Source organism: Epinephelus fuscoguttatus, linkage group LG4 (genome assembly GCF_011397635.1).
Source record: "Epinephelus fuscoguttatus linkage group LG4, E.fuscoguttatus.final_Chr_v1".
Lineage (NCBI taxonomy): Eukaryota > Metazoa > Chordata > Actinopteri > Perciformes > Serranidae > Epinephelus > Epinephelus fuscoguttatus.
In genome coordinates, this window is record NC_064755.1 from 11,400,310 (window position 1) to 11,421,357 (window position 21,048).

General features: G+C 41.8%; 2 protein-coding genes and 1 long non-coding RNA gene across 4 annotated transcripts in view; 1 reads left to right on the forward strand and 2 right to left on the reverse strand.

Annotated features, from left to right (window-relative positions):
* tcp11l1 (t-complex 11, testis-specific-like 1) lies at positions 1–10,149 on the reverse strand. The gene is made up of 9 exons (XM_049573797.1): positions 10,008–10,149; positions 7,228–7,360; positions 7,004–7,124; positions 6,558–6,778; positions 6,167–6,303; positions 2,871–3,049; positions 2,550–2,731; positions 1,309–1,481; positions 1–1,177 (listed from the first exon to the last, which is right to left on the reverse strand). Exons 1-9 carry the CDS (start codon positions 10,147–10,149, stop codon positions 954–956), a joined length of 1,512 nt encoding a protein of 503 aa, XP_049429754.1. The 3' UTR covers positions 1–953.
* On the forward strand, positions 6,647–15,745 carry LOC125887173 (uncharacterized). Its single transcript, XR_007449127.1, has 6 exons — positions 6,647–6,782; positions 9,972–10,155; positions 10,399–10,494; positions 14,038–14,081; positions 15,360–15,430; positions 15,608–15,745. It is a non-coding gene; the product is annotated as an uncharacterized LOC125887173 (long non-coding RNA).
* LOC125887171 (DEP domain-containing protein 7-like) overlaps positions 13,436–21,048 on the reverse strand; it is a 17,001-nt gene continuing 9,388 nt past the window's right edge. For both annotated transcript variants that reach the window (XM_049573796.1, XM_049573795.1), the window contains 8 exons: positions 19,900–20,084; positions 17,711–17,912; positions 17,329–17,474; positions 16,225–16,386; positions 15,901–16,043; positions 15,583–15,708; positions 14,198–14,273; positions 13,436–13,775 (listed from right to left, as the gene is read on the reverse strand). In XM_049573796.1, the coding sequence (XP_049429753.1) occupies positions 13,564–13,775; positions 14,198–14,273; positions 15,583–15,708; positions 15,901–16,043; positions 16,225–16,386; positions 17,329–17,474; positions 17,711–17,912; positions 19,900–20,084 (1,252 nt within the window). In that variant the 3' untranslated portion in view covers positions 13,436–13,563. The remainder of the gene's footprint in view (positions 13,776–14,197; positions 14,274–15,582; positions 15,709–15,900; positions 16,044–16,224; positions 16,387–17,328; positions 17,475–17,710; positions 17,913–19,899; positions 20,085–21,048) is intronic.

Genomic DNA, 21,048 nt, shown 5'->3' on the forward strand with positions numbered 1-21,048 from the left:
TTTTAAAAGAATAGTTGCACATTTTTTGGGATATAGGATTATTCCCTTCTTGCAGGGTTAGATAAAAAGATCAGGTACAGTTCCTGCAGTCTTGTTGATTCAGTGAGTTTTCTAGGCCAGTGGCTTCCAACCTTTTGCCTTTAAGGACTCCTTTTCTATCATTGAGTAAACGAATAAGCGTATTAATGTGCAACTTTCTCTTAATAATCTTATTGTCATCAAGTGTTCCTCAGGCGTCTCTCCTTGCATGGAATGTGCCCGCATGTCTCTGCCTGAACGCTATCTCCCTGCAACTCCTGACAGGTTGACACACCTCTTGCGCTCCCTTAAAGACACAACCGCCATGGGTCCAGGTTAAGAACATTAATAAAGGACTGAAGACGAATCACACTGAGAACTGTTGGCCAATGACGACTAATATCCTGATAAAGGCTTTGATCCTTTGTCTTGCTGACTTAAACATTAATTCGATTTTTTAGAATTCAAAGAAAGTCATATTTTGTTACTTTTAAACTGTACATGACCGTTTTTTTGTTTGTTTTTTGCAGAAAGAAATGTGTTTCTACTCTGCACAGTATAGTTACCTGAACACTAAGTATAGTTTAGTACTGGTTCTAAAACACGGGTATTGTATTGACTTGGATATCATGCTATTTTAATGATACCCAGCCCTGCTAGTAATACTGAAAACAACTTAATTCAAGATGGCTGGATGGTTATGAGGCCTGAGATTTTATCAAAGAAGCAACACTGTGAGTTAATGAAACTGAGATGGCAGCCAGCATTTTTAGATTATGGTGGTTTGTGGTGCACACTCTAGGGGGCTGGCTTTACCTGCTGAATACAGATCAGCTTCCTCAACTCGTTTCTCTAAATCTTAACCGTTACTAGTGAGGGGAAATTGCAAAACTACAGACCACTCTCCACGTCACTCTTACTTGCCATGTCAGTGTTTACGTGTCTGTGCCGGGACTCTCCCCTGCTGACACTATTTTATGAAGAATCTTCTGGTAGAACGGGGAGAAGACCAGCTTGTTGAAGTTGACGAGCCGACTGAAGCGAACAGCGAGCTCCTTCAGCTCCCTGCTGACCGGAGCCAGGCCTCCTGGGAGAGGAGGAGGGGTCTTATGTTGACTGGACTCCAGGGAAGCCAGGAGGTAGTTCTGGACCCGAGACTCTGGAGGGAAGGGAAAAGAGAGGAGATCTCAGTCAATGCCAAATAAATGTTCACATAAATCACACAGTCAACCACGAATTATTGGCTGTGCACAGACCCCTGAGAGTCATCATACATGCCACCCTTCTTACCCATCAGCTTGCGGACTGTGTTGTCTGGCTGGATGGTTGCTGATATTTGTCCCTTCAGAGTGCTCTTTCGGTCAGCTGAGAATGGAGAGTAGCCGTGTTGGCTTAGACACTGACTCAGCTCAACACACAGTTTCTCCCCAAGGGTCGCTAAGGCCTCCTGTGCACTAAAAGACCTTCGGACAGGCAATGAGGAAGAATTTAAGCATAGCAACACAACTTGTAAAACTGGCACAAACTAAAGGCTGCATTCACTTATTTTTCTCTTTTTTTGGTCACTTAATGGAGTAGAACAGGCTGCAAACACAACAGTAGCCCCTTTTACACTGCCTGTTCAAGACAGGAATTTGGGCCAGTATTCAACTTTGCCGTTCTTTCTAAAAGGTACGATTGAGGAATGGGAGACAGAGTTGTCTCAACTTTAAGGCAACAGCTGAGGTAGCGACTGTGCTGAATTGACATCTGTGTAAACCATGGACGGGACAGGATGGGTTTGGATTGGTGTGACGTTTTGATAATGTGATATGTGCGACTCATACCCGGAAGATCTAAAAAGCAGCTGATACCAGTTAGCATCTAACTCAAAGAAGAAGAACAGCTGCCAAAAATATCTTCAAATTGGGAAAACAAGGAGTTCTAGGAGCTCCTTACCCTCCAAGCAGAGGAGATCAACCCCCATATAACAGGGACAGCAACTGATTGTTACTGCCATGTTATATGATTGTTAGTTGTTATTGTTATTAAGCACTGCTGACATGTATGTTGTATGTCACACAAGAGGCCGCTGCTGTTGATAAGGCCATTCGCATTTTCACGTCGGCCACCGTAGTTCTCAAACACGCTTGGCACACAGGGAAAGTTTTCGTTCTAACCCCACTGCTTGATGCCACTAAATCCTACACACTAAACCTTTAAAACAACAACGCCTGGAAGAACATCAGCTCTGAACTCAGGATTTCTGGTGAGTAGGCTTTGATATGGTGCTGGTTTTGGTTACTTAGTAACTTTAAATGCTACCCAGCGTAAGTGCCTTTGAACTTTGGCACAGAGAAGGTACAAGAGTAGCACGCAGCACCCAACCTCATGTGGTATCTTAGTTGAAGAAAGCCCTTTGTTTTACCAAAATAAATTCAGCAATGTCTGAAACATAAAGATAAATCTAGTCCTCACCAACAAGCAATGTACAATCAAAACAATGTAGCTTTACTAAACATAGGTATGACAATCAAAGCACTGGTACTCACGGTATGTGCATGTCTGCAAGCATTACGTTGACAGTGTTTTTCAGAGTCTCCATCAGCCCTGGCAGGCCTGAGATAGCCTCTCCAGTGGTAGTGTAGATGATGAGGAGCACAGAGGAGAGAAGAACTAATTGCTCGGCCTCCTGTTGCATCTCCTGGAACCGAACCTGATCCATCAACACTGTCTGTAGAGACGAGAAGAAGAGGAATACAGTTTAAACACAAAAGATGAAATATTAAAAAACATCACAAGGGGCAGAATGCATTAAAAAAGATAATTAACAGGACGACACAATGACAGGCTTCTGGATTCATTGTGTTTACCTCTGGGAAGGGATCTGAGGCATGGTCCCACCTCAGCAGGCGTAGATAGGCATGATTATGGACATTAACGGGGAGGAGTGAGGGAGGGTCAGAGGAGGCAGCACTGGAACCATCCCCTCCGGCCTCTCTCAGGCATCTAACTGTGTCCTCAAGCCACTTCTCAGTGTAGTCTAAGGCATCTAAAGAACAGATCATGTGGGGCAAATTAATAGCAACTTCTTCAAGTAGGACGCTCCATCATTTCTGCACAAAAGTCAACTGCAGATACTTCTGTTTCTGCTTGTTTTATATATATAAATGAGATTGTACTGTACTTAATTTCATGTAGTATGTCAGGCATGTCAGCAGAGATGCTGTATGATGCTTAAGCAGAGGAGAGAGACGCAAAAGTAGCTAGAGCAAGTCATAGTTATTATTATGAATGTCCTTACTTTGCTTTACCCATTGTGCAAACTCTGTGGCAAATCAAAGAATTTCATAAACAACACCCCATTCTGTTTCAGGGTGGGCCATAATTGGCTAGCTGCTGCATCCCTGCAATGCTACAAAGAAATTGCATCTTTATTGTAAAGCACTGTAGGGTGATCAAGCCTGTTTATTCTGGATTCACACCAATGGACTTTCACTCAGCTTCCTGACATCAAAGACGAATCGGTGACCAACCACTGGGTCACTTCAGAGACAGACTCAGCCACATGGTCTAAAAGGTGTTTCAAACATAACTTTATTATTTAACACATTGGTGTCATGCAGGGAGAAGAGGAAGACTCGGCAGCAGGTCCCCTATGGTGCAGACGACTGTGTGTACTGTATGTTAATATGATAACACTTTTCCCTGCAGTTGTCTTTTAAGAGGAAAGACAGAAATGTGGATTCCAGGAACCAACACGTTTCGATTGTAATTTTATGTTTCACCTTTCTTTCTATTTCAGTGCATATATATACACACATGTACATATATATATATGATGTTATAACAGGATCACCATGTATAACATTTAAATCTGAATTAGTAGTGTCTGTTGACCACTTATTTATAAGTTGGTAATATCCTGTTGCAGACAATGTGTGTTTGGCACCATTCAATAGCAGACAGCGCCTCGTTGGTAAATATGGAAACATTAGAAATGTTCATTAAGCTTCATTAACCATCTAGGAAGCAATTAAAGTAAATTAAACTTTAAACTAAGCAAACGTACAGGAGGGGAGGAGTGAAATGTCCCGCCAGTGACAGTGAACTGCTCCTACTGGACATCAGCCTGAGAAGACAGCTGGCAAGGCCAATCACAGCACAGAGGCCGGAGCCTGCCTGCCAGTCTCAACCCCTTGGAACAACTATAAGAGAGTGAGGTTAGAGAGAGAGAAAGGAACAAAGAACTTGAAGAAGAACTTTTGAGAAGCTGGCGGGCCATGCTGGGCTCCAACCAGCGTGACCCGCTGGGCAATTCCATGACATCCTGGGCAGAACTGAACATGCTGAAACCCAACAGAAAGAACTTTATGCCACACAGTCTGTCTAACTCCTGCATCCTGGACCAACAAGGTCAGGACTGAAGAAAGGCAGACTCCTGCATGCCCACACTGGGTGTGTGAAGATGACCGACATGGAGGGCCAAGATCATCTGAGCCAAAGTTGCCATGTGGGCTCAGGAACGCCCAAAAGCGCCCAAAGGCTCCAGGAGTTCGACTGAGGAGAAGAGAGGGACCAGCTGAGCGGGCTGCCCCATGGGACAGCACCAAGAGCGGTTCACACCAAGGAGCAACGCTGCCTTTAACTCTTCCCCCTCCAGAGCATCTTCTTTCTGGTCTGCTACAACTCAGGTGAAACAACATCATTTTCCTTTGCTGGGGTTTGACGCGTAGTTTAAGTATGGTAGGGAGCATTAGATAAAACTAGGATCTCCCCTAAGTTTTCAGATGTTTCCCTTTTTGCTTCCCATGCCTCTCAGCTGTTGAATGGTGCTTTTCACAGGTCCATGCCAAAGTTTCCTCTGCTAATTATCTTACCATTGCTCACTGCTTCATCTGGTTCACTCTGGTCATTCGTTCATTCATTCATTATGCATCGCTGTATTCACTTCATTCCACTCATAGTTGCATTTACTCATTGTCTTGTTTGTTGTTAGTTGTATTGCATCTTGGTCTTCTGTGTCAGTAGTTAGAATAAATGTTTGTCTCTTAAGTCATCGTCTTGGTTTTTTGCAGGATTACATTCAGTCACTTTACGGGTGCAAAGATTCTGGCTACTTGAGCTCTATTTGAATTGACAATTAATAATTAATAATTTCCCCAAAGCGCGTTAAACATTTTTGTCTGAGCAACAAGAGGTGTGGTTTTATTAGTCTGACCACGAAATTATATCGCTGAATGAATAATTAAAGTGGTTATGTTTAATAATTCTTATTATTACACGGCTCTATTAAATGCTGTATTCTGATTGGTCAGTCACGGCATTCAGCGGTCTGATATTACTGTGTAATGACCGTTGCTAGTAGCAACGGTCATTACAAGAATAAGAATACGGACTTTCTCTGCCAAAAACAAAAGAACACGGATTTGAATACACACTCGGCAGTCATGCTTAATGACATTTTACACGAGTTTTATGCCTCGGTTCAGTCCACTAAGCCTGGGTGAGTACAAAACTTTCACCAAAAGTTGTCGAATCCGGTCGGTCTTAATGCACTTCGCGGAGGCAGACACCATTATTTATTTAACTGATAATTAGCCATGTAATAAGCGGGATAATGTATAATGAGCCGGTGAATACTGGGAAAATAACTCCCTCCAGGGGAGCATTCCCCTGTCAGGAGTTATTTTCCCAGTATTCACCGGCTCATTATACATTATCCCTTACTTAACGTCACTTTTTGCTAATATTGAGCTAATCAAACCCTACAGTATTCATGGTGAAAAACGTAGGCACCTAAATAAACTGTTTATAATCAAATCAAAATTTACATATATGTAATGATGGAGAATTTCGGCAAGCCTTTATTTAATATATGCTGCCACAAAATAAATTATAAATTACGTAATATCAATATTTCCTACAGCACTTTGAGCTGCACCCCTTGTATAAAAAGTGCTCTATAAATAATGTTTATTATTACTATATGTTTTGCTGCTACCCCTATGTCCACACTACATTGCCTAGCTTTTCTGTTGGTATTGCTGCTGCTTTTCCAAACTGGGGGCGTGCAAACCGCATCTACTGTATGTAATACACTGACTATGAATACAGTCCCACTTCAAAAAAGCCGTACTATCCCTTTAATGGAAGAGCAATTCCTTACTGGGTTGTTTCTCCAGAAACTCCTGGAACTTGCTCCTCTCATACTCAACCGATTGTTGCATCAGATGAGGCCTGATGCTGGTCAAGGCAAAGTTCGCCATGTCCACCTTCATTAGGTCCAGCACAGAAAATATTGCCCTAGGAGGAAGGACAAGAGAGGAAGACAGTGACAGAAACAGAGAATTAAATGTCATGAAATTCTATCCTCTCACAATGTCCTGTGGAGGTTTGACATTCCAGGTCCAACTACATTTGGGGACCTGCTATGATAACGTCACTCCAGAACAAGCTGACTTCTGCTCTGTAATGGACTGGAATTAAATTACACAATCTAAAAATAAACTAAGGCTTGGAGCACGCAGAACTATTAATGGTCTTGTCTCTTGGCTTACTTGAGCAGAGGCACAATATCGGTGATCTCCTTTAGCTTATTGATATCCTCATCTCTGCAGGGGGCGCACAGCGAGCCCATCATCCCTACGATGAACTGGGACAGCTGATTGATGTCGAGTGCGCCGTTCTCCGCCTGCTGCTGGATTAGAGGCAGATCCAGAACTTCCTCAATACGGGAGCGCAGACGGCCGTGGCCCGGCAGCAAGAAAGACAGCAGTGTCTGGGTGAGCAAGGAAATGGGGGACGATTGAAGGAAGGCAAGATGGAAAGACGTATGTGAAGGATTAAAGGATGAAGGGATAGATATAGTTGTTTGGTGGGGAAGGTGTGAAGCCATGACCTTCTCAAAATACAAACAACTGTGGGATCATATCTGTAGAGAAAAGGTGGCAGCTAAAATAAGACCTCACATATGCAGTGTTTTCCTGAATAACTTCTGCCTCACCTCTTTAATCTCAGCCAGCAGTTTGATGGAATGACCATAAGTTGGCGGATCCTCCTTCAACTGAGCTTCCAAACAATCCCAGAATGCTTTGTGCACAATCTCCTTAACTCTGCGCTCCAAACTGTACACGGGCACAGGAGGGACAGTTACTTTTACAGCAGGAAAGAGCTCAGGCAAAGACAAAGAATCAAAAGGACAGTCACTGTATAGGATTAAACACTCACCTCCCTTCAGGAAGCTCCGCAGGTTTGACTTGAAAAGCATGGTTGACCATGATTTCATGAGCCAGAGCCATGTTGGTGACTCCTTTGGCTGTCTCCATCAGCTCCTCCACAGAGACAAACCTGGGGGGGCTGGCTGTGAGGGAAATCCATCTTTAAATGATTTGTTCCAACAGATTTACACATCAGACAGTACTTTCCTCCGAAAGCTAGAAACCTGAACTTTCATATTGTTGCAATGAGGAAAAAAAGATAGATTTTTCACTGCCAACAAAGTGCATTTGGACTCATTTGTAAACACAGTGCGTTATCTCTTACTTCCAAGTGGATTTAGTGTGACTGTCATGAAAGCAGGCACGCACCAACTACAAGATGTGTTAATCCCTTCAAGTGATTGTGCTGTCAGTGTATCCACAAAGCACTCTGCTCAGCATACCTGCCTTGAAGCAAAGTTTCTATTTCTTGTGCCTCAAGGATAATCCAATTTAAAACAAGCATGAACACAAGTCACAAATTCCCACTCACAGTGTCATGTCTTTATCTGCTAAGTGTAATGCTATGCAAATGCAAAATCTGCAAAAACATCACAGCAGGAACTATCAGATCATGTAACACTGATAAGCTGTGCTCCAGGAGTAAGTGACCTATGGCAGATGTGCAACCATGGCCACAACCAGTCCCTCCAGGTTTTCGTTGCGGTCTTAAATGCCTGATTTTATGGCAGCGTTTCTAAACTAATTATCGCCTTGTGGTTATATGCCACTGCCAACCAGTCAAGCTGCAGTTTACATTCATGTGTGTCCAAACCCATATAATATATGCAGTGAAGACTTTGAAGGACTAGGTGAAATTTCCCATGAAATGGGGATGCCTCTCACACGTTTCAACCCGGCAGCAGAGACAATCAGTACAATCACTCAAGTTTCAGGATGAACACCCGAGATTACTATCACCAATTTAGTATCTAACAAAATGTCTCCCCTTCTGTTCCTGAGTTATAACACTGAATAATGGCCAGAAAAGCGCAGAACACCTTGGCCTTTTGAGATATAAAATGTCATCATGTTGTCCTATTAAACATTTGTGTGAAATTTTTGTCATAATTAGCATATGAATTCTTAAGTTATGGCCAAAACCTTTGACTATGGCTGCACAGTTAATCAAAATATGATCAAAACTGCAATATCCAAATCGAAGGAGCTGCAATTTTTTGATAAACGTAAAATGTGTCACAACATACCATTATAAATAAAGTACTGTGGTGCTACAAAGATGCGCTTGCCTTAAAATCGTATTCTAGATGTGAGGGAACATGCTTGTTTGGTACAGATCCCAGCTAACTCATTTTTATTTCTTTGTGACAATGAAATGCAAAAGTGACCATTCCTACTAAAACCGCAACTCATATCGTCATTGCAATATCTGTTCATCTGTTTGGTTTTTTTGCATATCCTGCAGCCTTAGCTTTGACCAACAAAATCTAATCAGCTCATTCTTACTCTTGGACTCTTCAGTCCAAGTGGATGTTTGTGCCAAATTTGAAGAAATTCCCTCCTGGAATTCATGAGAAATTGTGTTTATGAGAATCGGATGGATGGATGGACAACTAGAAAACGTAATACCTCTGGTCTTGGCCGTCATTGGCAATGAGGCACTTAAATTATAATGCAGCTTACAATGTTTTTTGCAATTAAATTGTGGGGCAAGTGAAAAATGCAATTATTGTAAGTTTTTGTATAATTTGTTAAAACTGCTCATACATCAACTTAGCCAAGGAGAGCCAAAGCTGATACCAGACATTGTGGACAAGGATTCTCTTTTCAGAGGGTGTGCTGTGTACTGTATGTGGTTTGTCTGTCCAACATACTACAGTACATGCCACACATCCTGTCTTAAGTCCATTAACTGTGATGTGTCTAGGTATAACAATCAAGCAACCACTCTCAAAACCATGGCAACTGCTAGAAATTATGCTATTGAGCCACATAATTACTTTACTGTGACAAGAAGCCATTTAGTGACAGTGAATAGCTACACACTACAGATGTGTGAGATCACAAAATCTGCATTTTTACACGTGTAGTGAAATGTAGCAGCATCACAGACACTGCAAACTGCTTTGCTGATAGCATTATGGTAGTTGTACATTTTGCCATACCACACCTATCCTTAACAGCTTTCAGGTTAGAGTTGAACATGCCGAGGTGATGACGAGACAGAAATCAAGATAAAGCCATTTTGTTCCAGAGTACAGACAGGGTTATTTTCCAGCCCCTGAAGCACTGTGCTTATGAGGCTGGTATTTTCCCTCACAAGATCATGAATGTTTGCTCCCCTCCATACAAAAGAAGGCTTGTTTGTGATCCCATCTAAGCCTACATGTTTCTACTGATAAAGATCTGACAAAACTGAGGAACTGAGCTGGGAAGTCACAGTATGTGATAGGGAGCAGATGGATCCAAACTGGAGCCAAGAACTGGAAAGCTTTGCACCGCACGTCCAGGTCTAAGTACACTGAGGCCACTTGCAACAGCAGGTTGGACGTCCTGGACCACAGCTGTCCTACATAAATTCTAGTGTTTATCCAGGATGCTTGGCACCTTGACAATATCTTTACGAGCAAATATTTAATTTCTTAATCTGATATGACTTTCTGTTAGAGTGTTTTTCATCTATTCGTTGAAACTTGTGTAGCATTAGACACACATTATCCCTGTCTGTATTTGGGTTTGTTGCTCTGTGTGTAGCTGGATGTTCCCCTCTGAAATCTACCTGCTGCTCACCTTGAGGAGTGTTCCCCCTGTGTGGGCTCGGAGTATTCGCCCGGACCCTCTTCCTTACCGCCTCCTCAGGAGCATCCTGCGTCCTCTCCTCCTTTGACTCCTTTTCTCCTTCACCCTCATGGTGGTCTGCCTCCTTTGGCATGCTAAGGTCTGCAAGATAACAGATAGTTTAAAGTTGCACTCTGTAAAATGCTGAATGTGAGTGAAATGATCACAGTATATGTGTGTGACATTTGTGTCATATGTACTGTAAAAGTTAGTGATTACTCTAGCAAGACATGCAGCATTGTTAAATCAATAAAGGGCATCTGTAATGTGATGGGGTTTCATGTACAGTCCAAACTGAGGGAGCTGAAGAGGAGACATGCAGGTTTGTTGTTGTGATCTACAGATGATGACATCACCTAGACTAGGAGAGGAGGGGAGGGGAGGAGGAGTCAGTGTGCCAGTGCGATGCTAAGCTGACTGAGGAGGTGAAGAGACAGAGGTAAACACAACAAAGCCTCATGCTACTGTGGCTGTCATCACTGTCCTGTCTGCGGTAACGTTACTAACCTTGTAGCCGGCAGCTCCGAGGAAAGACACGGGTTAGCTGTGAAGCTCAACTTATGTGCCGTTAGCTTTGGTCTCTCTGTCAACAACAACAACAACAACAAAGCCTTAACACACAGCTACGCCTTCATAACCTGGCCATAGCGGAATTATCACTATCACAGGTTTATTCACAACTTCACCACAGCCAGACACCGTCTTCAACACGAGGAAGGCTTTGTTTCATCCTGGGAAGCTCGAGCTTATTAACGTCGCAGCCTTCCTCTGACGGGGCGCCGCTAACCGAGCGACTCTTCCGGTATTGGGTGGGGCCAACATGACGTGGAAGCCGAGCCCACTCCCGCACACACAGACACACACACACACACACACACACACACACAATGAATGAGCTCTGATTTAGGATTCAAAAGACACCTAATTTGGCAAGAATGTCTAGACCGAGCTGATAAAAACTACTTAAACCAGAGGTAGGACCAAGTTATTTGTTGAAAGACACAAGTCTTAAGGTTATGCACTTACGTCCCACATCAAAACTGACAAGTCCCAAGTCCTAAACTCTGAGTTTCACGTCCTAAACAAGTCATTATGCACTCTGCACTAGATGTAATGTCATTTTAACATCAGAGTAATACATTTACAACCACCATGAATGCTTTTCAAAGTTTGTAATTGCTCATTTTTGTATTTAGTTGTTGCGTCTCGAATCCTTGACCTGCACATTTTGAATTCTGCAATTCTGGCTTTGCTGGCCATCAAGTAGTTTTTGTTCTCTAACAAAATATTTTTGGTATCATTTTTTTCCCAAATTGCACTCAGTAATTCAACATAAATTCTTCATGTTTCTCTCCTGCAACTTGGCTGGATGCTGTTAAATTGGTTCGCACAAAGTGGATCTGTGGAGGACTCAGTGGCATAAGGCCATTATGACCATGGGTGCAGATCCCGGGGGAGATGGGGGGGGACATGCCCCCCCCCCCAAATTCTGAAAAATACAAATTGTGCCCCCCAGTTCTAAATAGCTTAAATGATTGAGATTGAACAAATGTATACAGTAGTCCTATATACTGGGAGAAAGGGAAGATGATGAGGAGAAATGGGAATCCGTGAGAGGCGAGAGATGAGAACGTGAGTGGACATAACATTCCTGAGACCCTGAAACTAGAAGTAGCATTAACTAACAGCGAAGCAGTGAAAAGGAGAGTGATGGCTGGTTCCATGTACTACTGGCTGTTTAAGAGAAATAAACAGTAAAGGTAAGCATATGATTCTCTTTGTAGTGCTTTTTGAATGACTTGGTGATGGTGATGAGCCTCTATGAAATCGTGAAATATGCTGGCAATCTCAAGCGCTCTGTGGGCATGATTTGCAGGCGTGCAATTAAAAAAAATCACAACTGATTGTGCCCCCCCCCAAACTTGTCATCAGATCTGCACCCATGGTTATGACAGGGCCCCAGTGCACACTATTATGCATGTATTGTCTTGACAAAAACAAAAACAAAACAAAATCAGAGACATCAACATACACATTACCCAGCAATTATCATTGCATATCTGACAAAAATATCAAAGAAAGTAAGAAAGGAATCATTTAGTTGAATAGATGTCATAGTATATTTATAGATTCTACAGCTTATTTAGAAAAAGCATATAATTTTATTTTAGATAGCTACTGACTATTAAAAAAAGTTGGTACAGATGGGTTTGCCTTTTTGAGGATATATATAGCAAATGGCACTTTTTTTTTAAATTAATGATAATGTGTTTTCAGTTATTTATCTTTGAACACAAGGATATTTCCAAGGTGGCAATTTGAATCACTTGCAAGGGCCTGCTCTCTCTACGGCCCCTCCACCTCAGGGGCCCCAGTGCAATTGCACTGCCTGCACTGTCTACATTTACACCCCTTGGAGGACTTGCTGGGAATGAATAGCGTTAATGTTAGTTGCTTCAAGAAATGAAGGGAAATGAATTAATTCATGGCACACTTTAAATAATTCTCCTTCATCTTTGGGCGTGGGGGAAATGATCAAGTATTTGCAAAAGGCTCAAGTCCAAGTGAAGTCATGAATCATTGGTGTTGAATTCCAAGTTGAGTTGCAAACCTTTTTTGATTTTGTGATGACAACTCTAAAGTCATAAAATTTGTGACTCGAGTCTGAGTCATGTGACTGGAGTCCACACCTCTGGAAATTTGTTTCACGAGTCACTTTCAAATTTAGGTGTGTTTTTAAAGTGGTGCATGTCTACATCTCTGCCGTAGGAGCCCAAAAAGTTCCAAAGGATCATATCTAAAAGAATCTTTATGAAATTGTGTTGAGGAGATCTAAAGGCAATGTCCAATTCAAATTAAATGTGGTTGTAACTAAAGTTTGCATATTTAATCAAATAACCCAACTTTTAGCAATATTGCACTTAAAATTTCATGAATTCATCAAAAATCTGCAGGAAGTCCAAGAGAATTTGATGGAAACAACACTTCTGCAAGAAGACACTTTATTTGCTTCACTGTAACCTACAGTCAGTGAAGTCCATCAATCCATTGTAATTTATAGTTTTTTTGCTATAAAATTAATTAATATACACAAATACGGTGTTTGGGCACATCAGGATAGACAATACACATCATGTCTACAGACTGAGAACATATGAATACTCAAGAAGATGCCTTTTTGTTGTAGCACATAATGGACTTACTTGGACAGTCTACCATTTTCACAGATGAGCTCTCCTCACTTCTTTTCCATTTATTTTGCATTAATCCTCTCACCCACAAAAAACATACATGTTCAAGCTTAATCAGAGGATTGTCCTATTTCAGTTCTAAATTTATATTCAAGAAAAAAACATGGTCAAGAATATGTTAAGTTTATTTATTTTGCACAATATAAAAGCAAATACACACATACAAATGCAATCACATGCTGGTGGAATCTTTACAACCTCCGCTAAGATTTAATGTTCATCACAAATATGTATTTTAAGTGAGTTAGCTCACACACCTACAGCACATTAACAGCAGATTCACCAAAGTACTGGTTGAATATCTCTGGATGGGCTTGATAAAACTGCCTGAGGAGGCGTTTTCTCTCCTTAGCAGAGACCTTGGTGTCCAGGTGGATGCTCCTTAGCAGAGCCCACAGTTCCTGGTTGGTGGTCTTCTTTGTAGAGTCGGCAAAAGTCCTGCTGGGGACCTGCTGACAGAACGTAGAGCCTGAAGGAAAGAACAGAAAAACAGTGTTAACAGTAATCAACATGTATTATGTTATTAGTTTTAGTTAGTTTCTAATGTGATGAGGACACACAAGGCCACAACGATCTGTTTAATACCTGATGGTTGAGTGGAGCCAAAACCTCACAGATGTGAACTGTTAGTTTGTCTCTGAGCTGCTTCAGGTTATAAAGCTGTCATGTTGATTTGAATGAGAGCTTATGGTGCAAAGTATTTTTTAATGGATGCCATGTCTGACTTGCAGTGAAATTTGCAGCTGTACAGCAACAGATCCAACCCAGTGAGACGGTAAGATGTTTACCCATCTATTCTGACTTTTAAAGCAGAGTGATGATCTTTGTATTATCAAAGTGTGTTTGCGTTGGACACTGCTGTTAGATTAATACTCATGAACAGTCATTTACCAGTCACATCAGGCTGCTTCTCGTGTGCAAGGCTGGCCAGCTTGTCGCTCACTCCTTTGTGCAGAGCCCCTGGTATCTGGAGCAAAGAGAATAAAGGCTTGGTGGCAAATAATTTAATGGCAGAAAATGGTTTGTTGCTGGAATAACACCAAACTGGCAGTCATTTCTGCTCAAGTTCCCACTTATTCCTTTCACTGAATGACACAAATGTCTGTGACAGCATTTTCGAAACGGTGTTTTGCAACTTGATTTGAGCAATTTGTTTACGCAACAGTGAGTTACAGCATCGATAAATGTCAGAGCTCAAACAAACAAAGTAAATCCTGGGTTGACATTTTGAAAACAAATTGTCAGGGTCAGACTCTTGTTTGCTGTTTGAGAAGGAGTTCGTCAGATTTTTTACTAGCCTAGGTTTCATAAGAGGTAACACCTGAGGTTTGGTCTTTATTTTATCTGAAAGGCATGGGCATTACTGTTGTACAATGTGGTGCTACAAATTTGTGACAGGGATCTTTTTTTGCACATTGTGGGTGTGAACAAAAGATAGACCATGATAAAAAATTGCACTCATTATGGGACATTTAGGATCCAGTCAGTATGTTCACATGACATTAGAGAAAATAGATTTATTGTGTTAGTCCGACTAAAACCAGACTTTTAAAATACATGAATGGGAGGAAAACATGGAATGGGGACCTGTTCAAAAAAGTGGTGGAACAGCTGGACGACACTCATTTGTTTGGTCTGTGATGTAATAGGTCAACCAGAAAAAGGTCCAATACTAACAACCTGAAAGGGGTGATATCACCACCTATAGCGGAGTTGGTCACACCTCAGTGAATAAATCGATTACCTTCCTGTGCTTCTATACTAAGACAAGGACAGTAGACAAATTAAATGACCTAGTGAGTGTTTTTAGAGTTTGACCCATACACGGCATACAAGGACCTTTGCTGCTTAAATTTGGACTGTTCTTTGGTTAGGTATGCTAGCACTGGGGCTTTAGGAATGGCAATAATGGGCTGTCGCTTGGTCTAACTCTTTGGTCCAGACGCAGATCTCAAAACTTCAGGATGAACTGCTATGAAACACTGTATAGACAATTGTGGTCCCCAGAGGAAGAATCATTATGACTTTGGGTATTATTTTTCTTCTTCTTTAGTGTCACCATGAAAATTACTTGTGGCTTTGAGTAAAATGTCTCGAACTTTTGGATGAATACCACTTTGGAATGTGAGTATCACCACCCTGATGAAGACAAGGTGACATATGGCCATGAGGTATTACCATGCATTTTAAGTTTGAAGACTCTTAGGTGAACAAAATCACTTCTTCACACACTACTCAAGGAAAGTAGTATAATGTATTCTCTGACATTCCCTTACCTTAAACATTTCCTTTATGTTGCAGAGCATGAAGACCACCATCAGGTCCTCTTTCTCCTTTGAAAGAGCCCTGCTGTGGAGAATCGCCCTGGAGAAAGACTTCTTCACCGCCTGTCTGTTCTCCATCTACACATTCAACAGCACACCATTAATGTTAAATTACAGAAAAAAAACTTGGCACATACAAGCCCTCTTTTTTTTACCTGTCTGACAGGTGGAGAAGCAGTGCCTGCTGATGACTTTCAGTGTTCCAACAATATTTTCTTTAACATTTTAAAAATGCTTTATCCAGCATAGGATTAAGTGCCCATCTCTCACCTCCTTGTCCAGTTTTATCCCCTGCGGGTCAGCTGCCAGAGCCATAAATGTAAGCAGCTTGCGCAGCTCATCTCTGCAGCCAGGAGGCAGCAGCTTCAGACACAACTGCAGAGCCTCAAGAGCCGTGCCCAATTTAGCATTCACTGGGAAGGCAAGAGACACACAAAGTACGTGATACTGGGATTACTGACATTTGAGTGGAGTTGGGCAACTTGGGTAGAGATACAGGCTAGCACCCCTGGGCAGTGTGAATCTGAATAAGATAATATAATCAGCTTTTCTTGTGAGAAACCACAGTTTGAGAGTCATACTCCTAGTTCTTACCCAGGAGGTCGATGATGGCTGTGTAGATGTCAGTCATGTGGTGGGGCAGCAGCGGAGGTCTGTCTGTGTGGCTGTAGTGTTTAACCAGGGTCCTGTACAGCAGTAGCTTACACTGGGCCAAACCACTGTTGGAGAGACCAGGCTGCTCATCACTGTTGTTGTCTGGGGTAGACACAGACAGCCAGAAATACAGAAACGGACAATTATATTGTTATATTGATAACAATGGCAGTTGCATGCTTTTAACACAAACCTGACACAATATCTAACCGTAAGTAAAGCTTCTTTATAGCTGGCATGAGTAGACAGTGTAAAGGCATATACATGTTGTATTTTAAAAGTGAGGAACACCGAACATAATTGGGTAGTGGCACTAGCCTTTGCCAAATACCAGATACTGCCTTGTTCTTGAGCAGTGGTGTTCCCAAGAGGTGGCCAGGGGGGGCATGGCCACCCTGGTAAAATTGCTGTGCCCCCCATGGCGGAAAATAAATGGAGGCTGACATTTCTGTCTTTAAGAGGCTGTGACATGCTTGATTTTTGAGGGAGCTAGACAACCTAAGGCATCTGTTGGTACCAACCATGTCAGCATAGCTTGTTAGGGGGCTAAGTGATGCTCCAAATTAGGCTAAATTTTGGCGATTGAACAACTGGCATGGCCATTTTCAAAGGGGTCCCTTGAACTCTCGCAATGAAAATGGGTTGTATGGGTACCAACGAGTCTCCCCTAAACTTGAGCAGGCTTGTTCCCACTAAATAAAGCTGTATATTTGTCTTTCTAAGAGAAAGGACAACCATCTGAAGAGCAATGAATCGCCTAACATGTATAGATAACACATTAAAACAGGGTTATCGTGGTACTCAAAATGTGAACTGTACTGGTATTCCTCTATGCACATCATATAATTCATAACATTAACTGTAAAACAAGAAGCCAAAGTACAGCAATATGAGATTCCTTAACTCTCCAAATAGTTTTCAACTAGCCTACGTCATAATTAAATTACAGAAATACAGTTATGGATTTAGGTTTTGGTGTGCCACCCCAAGATTTCAGTGGCCGCATCTGGCCACCTCTGTGAACATTTTCATCCAAGCACTTGCCTCCATCTTGTGACCTGCCACCAGCTGGCACTTGCTGACAGCTGTCCTGATCTTGTGGGAAAGGCAGCTCCCTGCTCAGTGCCACCACTGGCTGATCAGGGAGGAAGTCCAGACAGTCCAGAGCCGCACAGAGCCATGCATCCTCCCTGAGGTATAAGGAGAAATACAAGACAATTTTCAGTCCATTAAAGTAAAGACACTATATGGTAATATACACTGTATATTTGGGAAATTTAGATTTGAGAAGATTGATACCACTCTCATGTCTATAGAAATGAAGTTATTATAGGCTGCCAGTTAGTTTTGCTTAGCAAAAAGACTGGAATGTCTGGTTCTTCGCTAGTAGAGATTGAGTAAGAAACAAATTATTTTTAAAACATACTGAGAGTCCCTGAAGGCCTTGAGGATCTTCCTGTCCAGGTGGTTGCTGCTGTATATCAGGTCTGGGTTACTGTGAGCCAGTGGGTTTAATGGAAGAGGAGAGGATGGGGTCTGACTGCACTGAAGGACCCCTTCCAGCAGGGGGAGCTCCACCAGGTTTAACAGCCTGAGCAGAGTCTGCTCCTGCCATACTTCCTCTACCACTGTGGAGGGGAGAAAGACAAAGCAAAAAAAATACACTAAACTGTTGTATCATTTTCTATTTCAGGGGAAACAAAGGCTTTTTTTAAAGATAAAACTAGACTGACCACCCTACAGTTGTATGCTTCTGTGTACCAATCAAGTTTCTCAGTTTATATCCATGTCTGTGGATACTTCACCCCCCCCCCACCCCCCACCCCCTCCCGCCCCCCACAGCACAGAAGATCTACACATCAGCATAGTTTCAATGTGGACATCCATGATAAGTGTCACCAAGTCAGTATCTGACCAAATGTCTCCCCTTCTGTTCCTAAGTTATGACATTGAGTAATGGCCAGAAAAGTGTTTTATGCATTTATGCATACATTATAATGTCACAGTGAAGCTGACGTGTAGGATATAAAATATCATCATTTCATTATTTCATCCTATTAGACATTTGTGTGAAGTTTTGTCATAATAAGTGTATAAATTCTTGAGATATGGACAAAAATGTGCTTTGTGAGGTCACATTGACCTTGACCTTTGACCTTCAACCACCAAATTCTGATCAGATTATTCTTCAGTCTAAGTGGACATTTGGGGCAAATTTGAAAAAATTCCCTTACGGTGTTCTTGAGGATACTTTGTTCACAAGAATGAGACAGATGCAAGGTCACAGTTAACTTGTCCTTTGACCACCAACATATAATCATTTCATTGTTAAGTCAAGTGAACATTTGTGCCAAATTGAAGAAATTCCCCAAAGAGGTTCTTGTGAAACCACGTTCATGAGAATGAGATGAATGCAAGGTCATGGTGATCTTGATCTCTGACCCTTGACCACCAAATTCTGATCAGTTCATCCTTGAGTCCAAGTGACATTTGTGCCAAATCTGAAGAAGAAATCCATCAAGGCGTTCTCTTTCTTGCATTCATGAGAATGAGACACAAGAGGTCACAGTGACCTTGACCTTTGACCACAAAAAACAAATCATAGTTCAGTCCAAGTGGACATTTGTGCCAGACTTTACGAATTCCCTCTAGGCATTCTTGAGATACCTCATTCACAAGAATGGGACAGATGGACAACCCCAAAACATCATGACTCCAACCATGGATATCGCCGGCTCGTTTGTTACTTGCTCACGCCCCCATTGCCCTGAAAAAGACACATTCTGTATAAACAAAAGTAGGCAGGCGGCATTTTGCGGCACTCCCCAATTTTGTTTTTATACTGCCAATGCTGCAAGAAGACTGATTGGGCTTTCCTGCAAATTTGCACAATTCCTGTTTAAAAACGGCTAATGAGGAAAAGAGTAATGTCTGGGAAATGATGAGAATAACTAGTAAGGTCATGTGTGAAGCGCTTTCCCAGAGTAAAATGATGCAAAGGAAAAATAAAATATTAAATGTCATTTGCTGTCAAAAACTTTTTGTATTAAGATGACTGTCAATCAATAAGGCTCCATTTTTAAAGTGACTGGCACTCATCACCAAAACTAAATAATGACGTGTATTTTGGTCAAACTCAGATCTGCCACTTAAAATTCAATGACAATCGAAATACAATCCCAATGGTAACCTAACAGACCTTTTCAACAGCAGGTACTTTTAACTTGTCACTGTAAAAAAAACACAGATGAAATTGCGAATATAAAAAATGGCACAGTTCAATTAAGAGTCCTAGTAAGCTGTTCCAGTTAGCCAGCAAGCACAATAGCAGGGCCTCCATCACTAATGTTATTAAATATATCTGGGTCTCTGTCAAAGTGTCTGCCATTAAAATTTTCTGTTTAAAGGAGTTTAGTCATTTCTTTCTTTTTTTCTCTGTGGCGCACTGACCTACTCGGTGTTTTCTCACCTCTCACCCAGTGCATGCTGGGAGAGGCTACAATCCCTGTGACCACAAGTAAATGTGTAACATAGAGAGAAAATTAAATTATGCTTTAACAGTGTTAAAGTGGCACAACAGGATAAAATACACAAATGCTGACATTAGTGTCTTACGTGATTGCGGTAAAACAGTGTGAGTCTGCATTCTGCTGGGACTCACACTGCTCACCAGAGGCTCCAGTGACAGACTGGCAGTGGCAGGAGTGTCCAGTTGGTTGGATTCTATGCTTGTCTGAGTACATCTGACAGGGCTGGACGTCTGAACATGTGAGCCAGTGGGACACGTCTGCTCCTCCTGTCTGGAATGTAAAACAGAGACAGCTGAGAGCTCACACTGGTGACGTGTCAAAAGCCTTTTGTGGATTCTAGTGCGGGTTAGGTGATATGATGACACCTGCTGGGAGATGATTTGAAGACTACTTGAAGAGATTGTGTTACATCATTTATACAGTGACAGCTCTCCCTTTAATATCCGTGCTTGTATTAAACCATTGTGTTAATAAATAGGACTGGAGCACAGGGTTTGTGCATCAGTGTGATGAAGTACTTTGACTTGTCAGGTATTCCATTCACTTGAAAACGGAAACATTCCTATCTTGAAATTTTATTTTTAAAGGGGAACTCCACTGATTTTACACATCAAAGTGTGTTTACAGGTCTCAGAGGCAGAGCAGGGTAGGCACGTCAGTCCTGTAACTAAAAGAAAAAAGTTAGATGAGTGCATAAAAAGCAATAATAAATAAAGAATTTGTGAATTCAGGATGATATTTATTTGTGTGTGCAAATTTTAATTATCAGAAGTTTACTGTGTATATAACGTACTTGGTACATCAGTCTATATTTGATATCCCATCTGTTTTCTAATGTTAAATAATGTTAAAAGGTGGTTTAACTCCCTCTTGTGGTCATTGTCCTGAAGCTCAGGGGGGAGAAAAAATAAATAAACTGTGTACCGTGGGAACAGTTTTGCAAAACTGCGCACAGTTTACTTATCTGTCCACATGGATGTAAATTGACAATCTGTACCCACAGTTTAAAATCCGTCCCCACGGATCGTAAAACCGTGCACACAGTTTAATTTTCTCTCACCGGAACCTAGGGGGGCTTGGTAGAAAAAAAGTCGCTTGTTTTGGGCTTGTTTTCACAGGCCTGGTTGCTTATTTGTCTCATGAGATCTGGCAACACTGGCTGCTGGCTCTGCTGGCTACATTAGTCATACGATCAGGCTGAGTTGCATTGTTGGTAATGTGGATGCCAGGTTTG

What these genes read in the sequence shown, in the direction of transcription:
- tcp11l1 (XM_049573797.1), bottom strand. Translation starts at nt 10,149, where the DNA reads ATGCCAAAGGAGGCAGACCACCATGAGGGTGAAGGAGAAAAGGAGTCA. An exon ending in GCGGAGCTTCCTGAAGGGAG is followed by an intron (nt 7,125 to 7,227) that starts GTGAGTGTTTAA and finishes GCCCGTGTACAG; the next exon opens with TTTGGAGCGCAGAGTTAAGG. An exon ending in GATATTGTGCCTCTGCTCAA is followed by an intron (nt 6,304 to 6,557) that starts GTAAGCCAAGAG and finishes CCTTCCTCCTAG; the next exon opens with GGCAATATTTTCTGTGCTGG.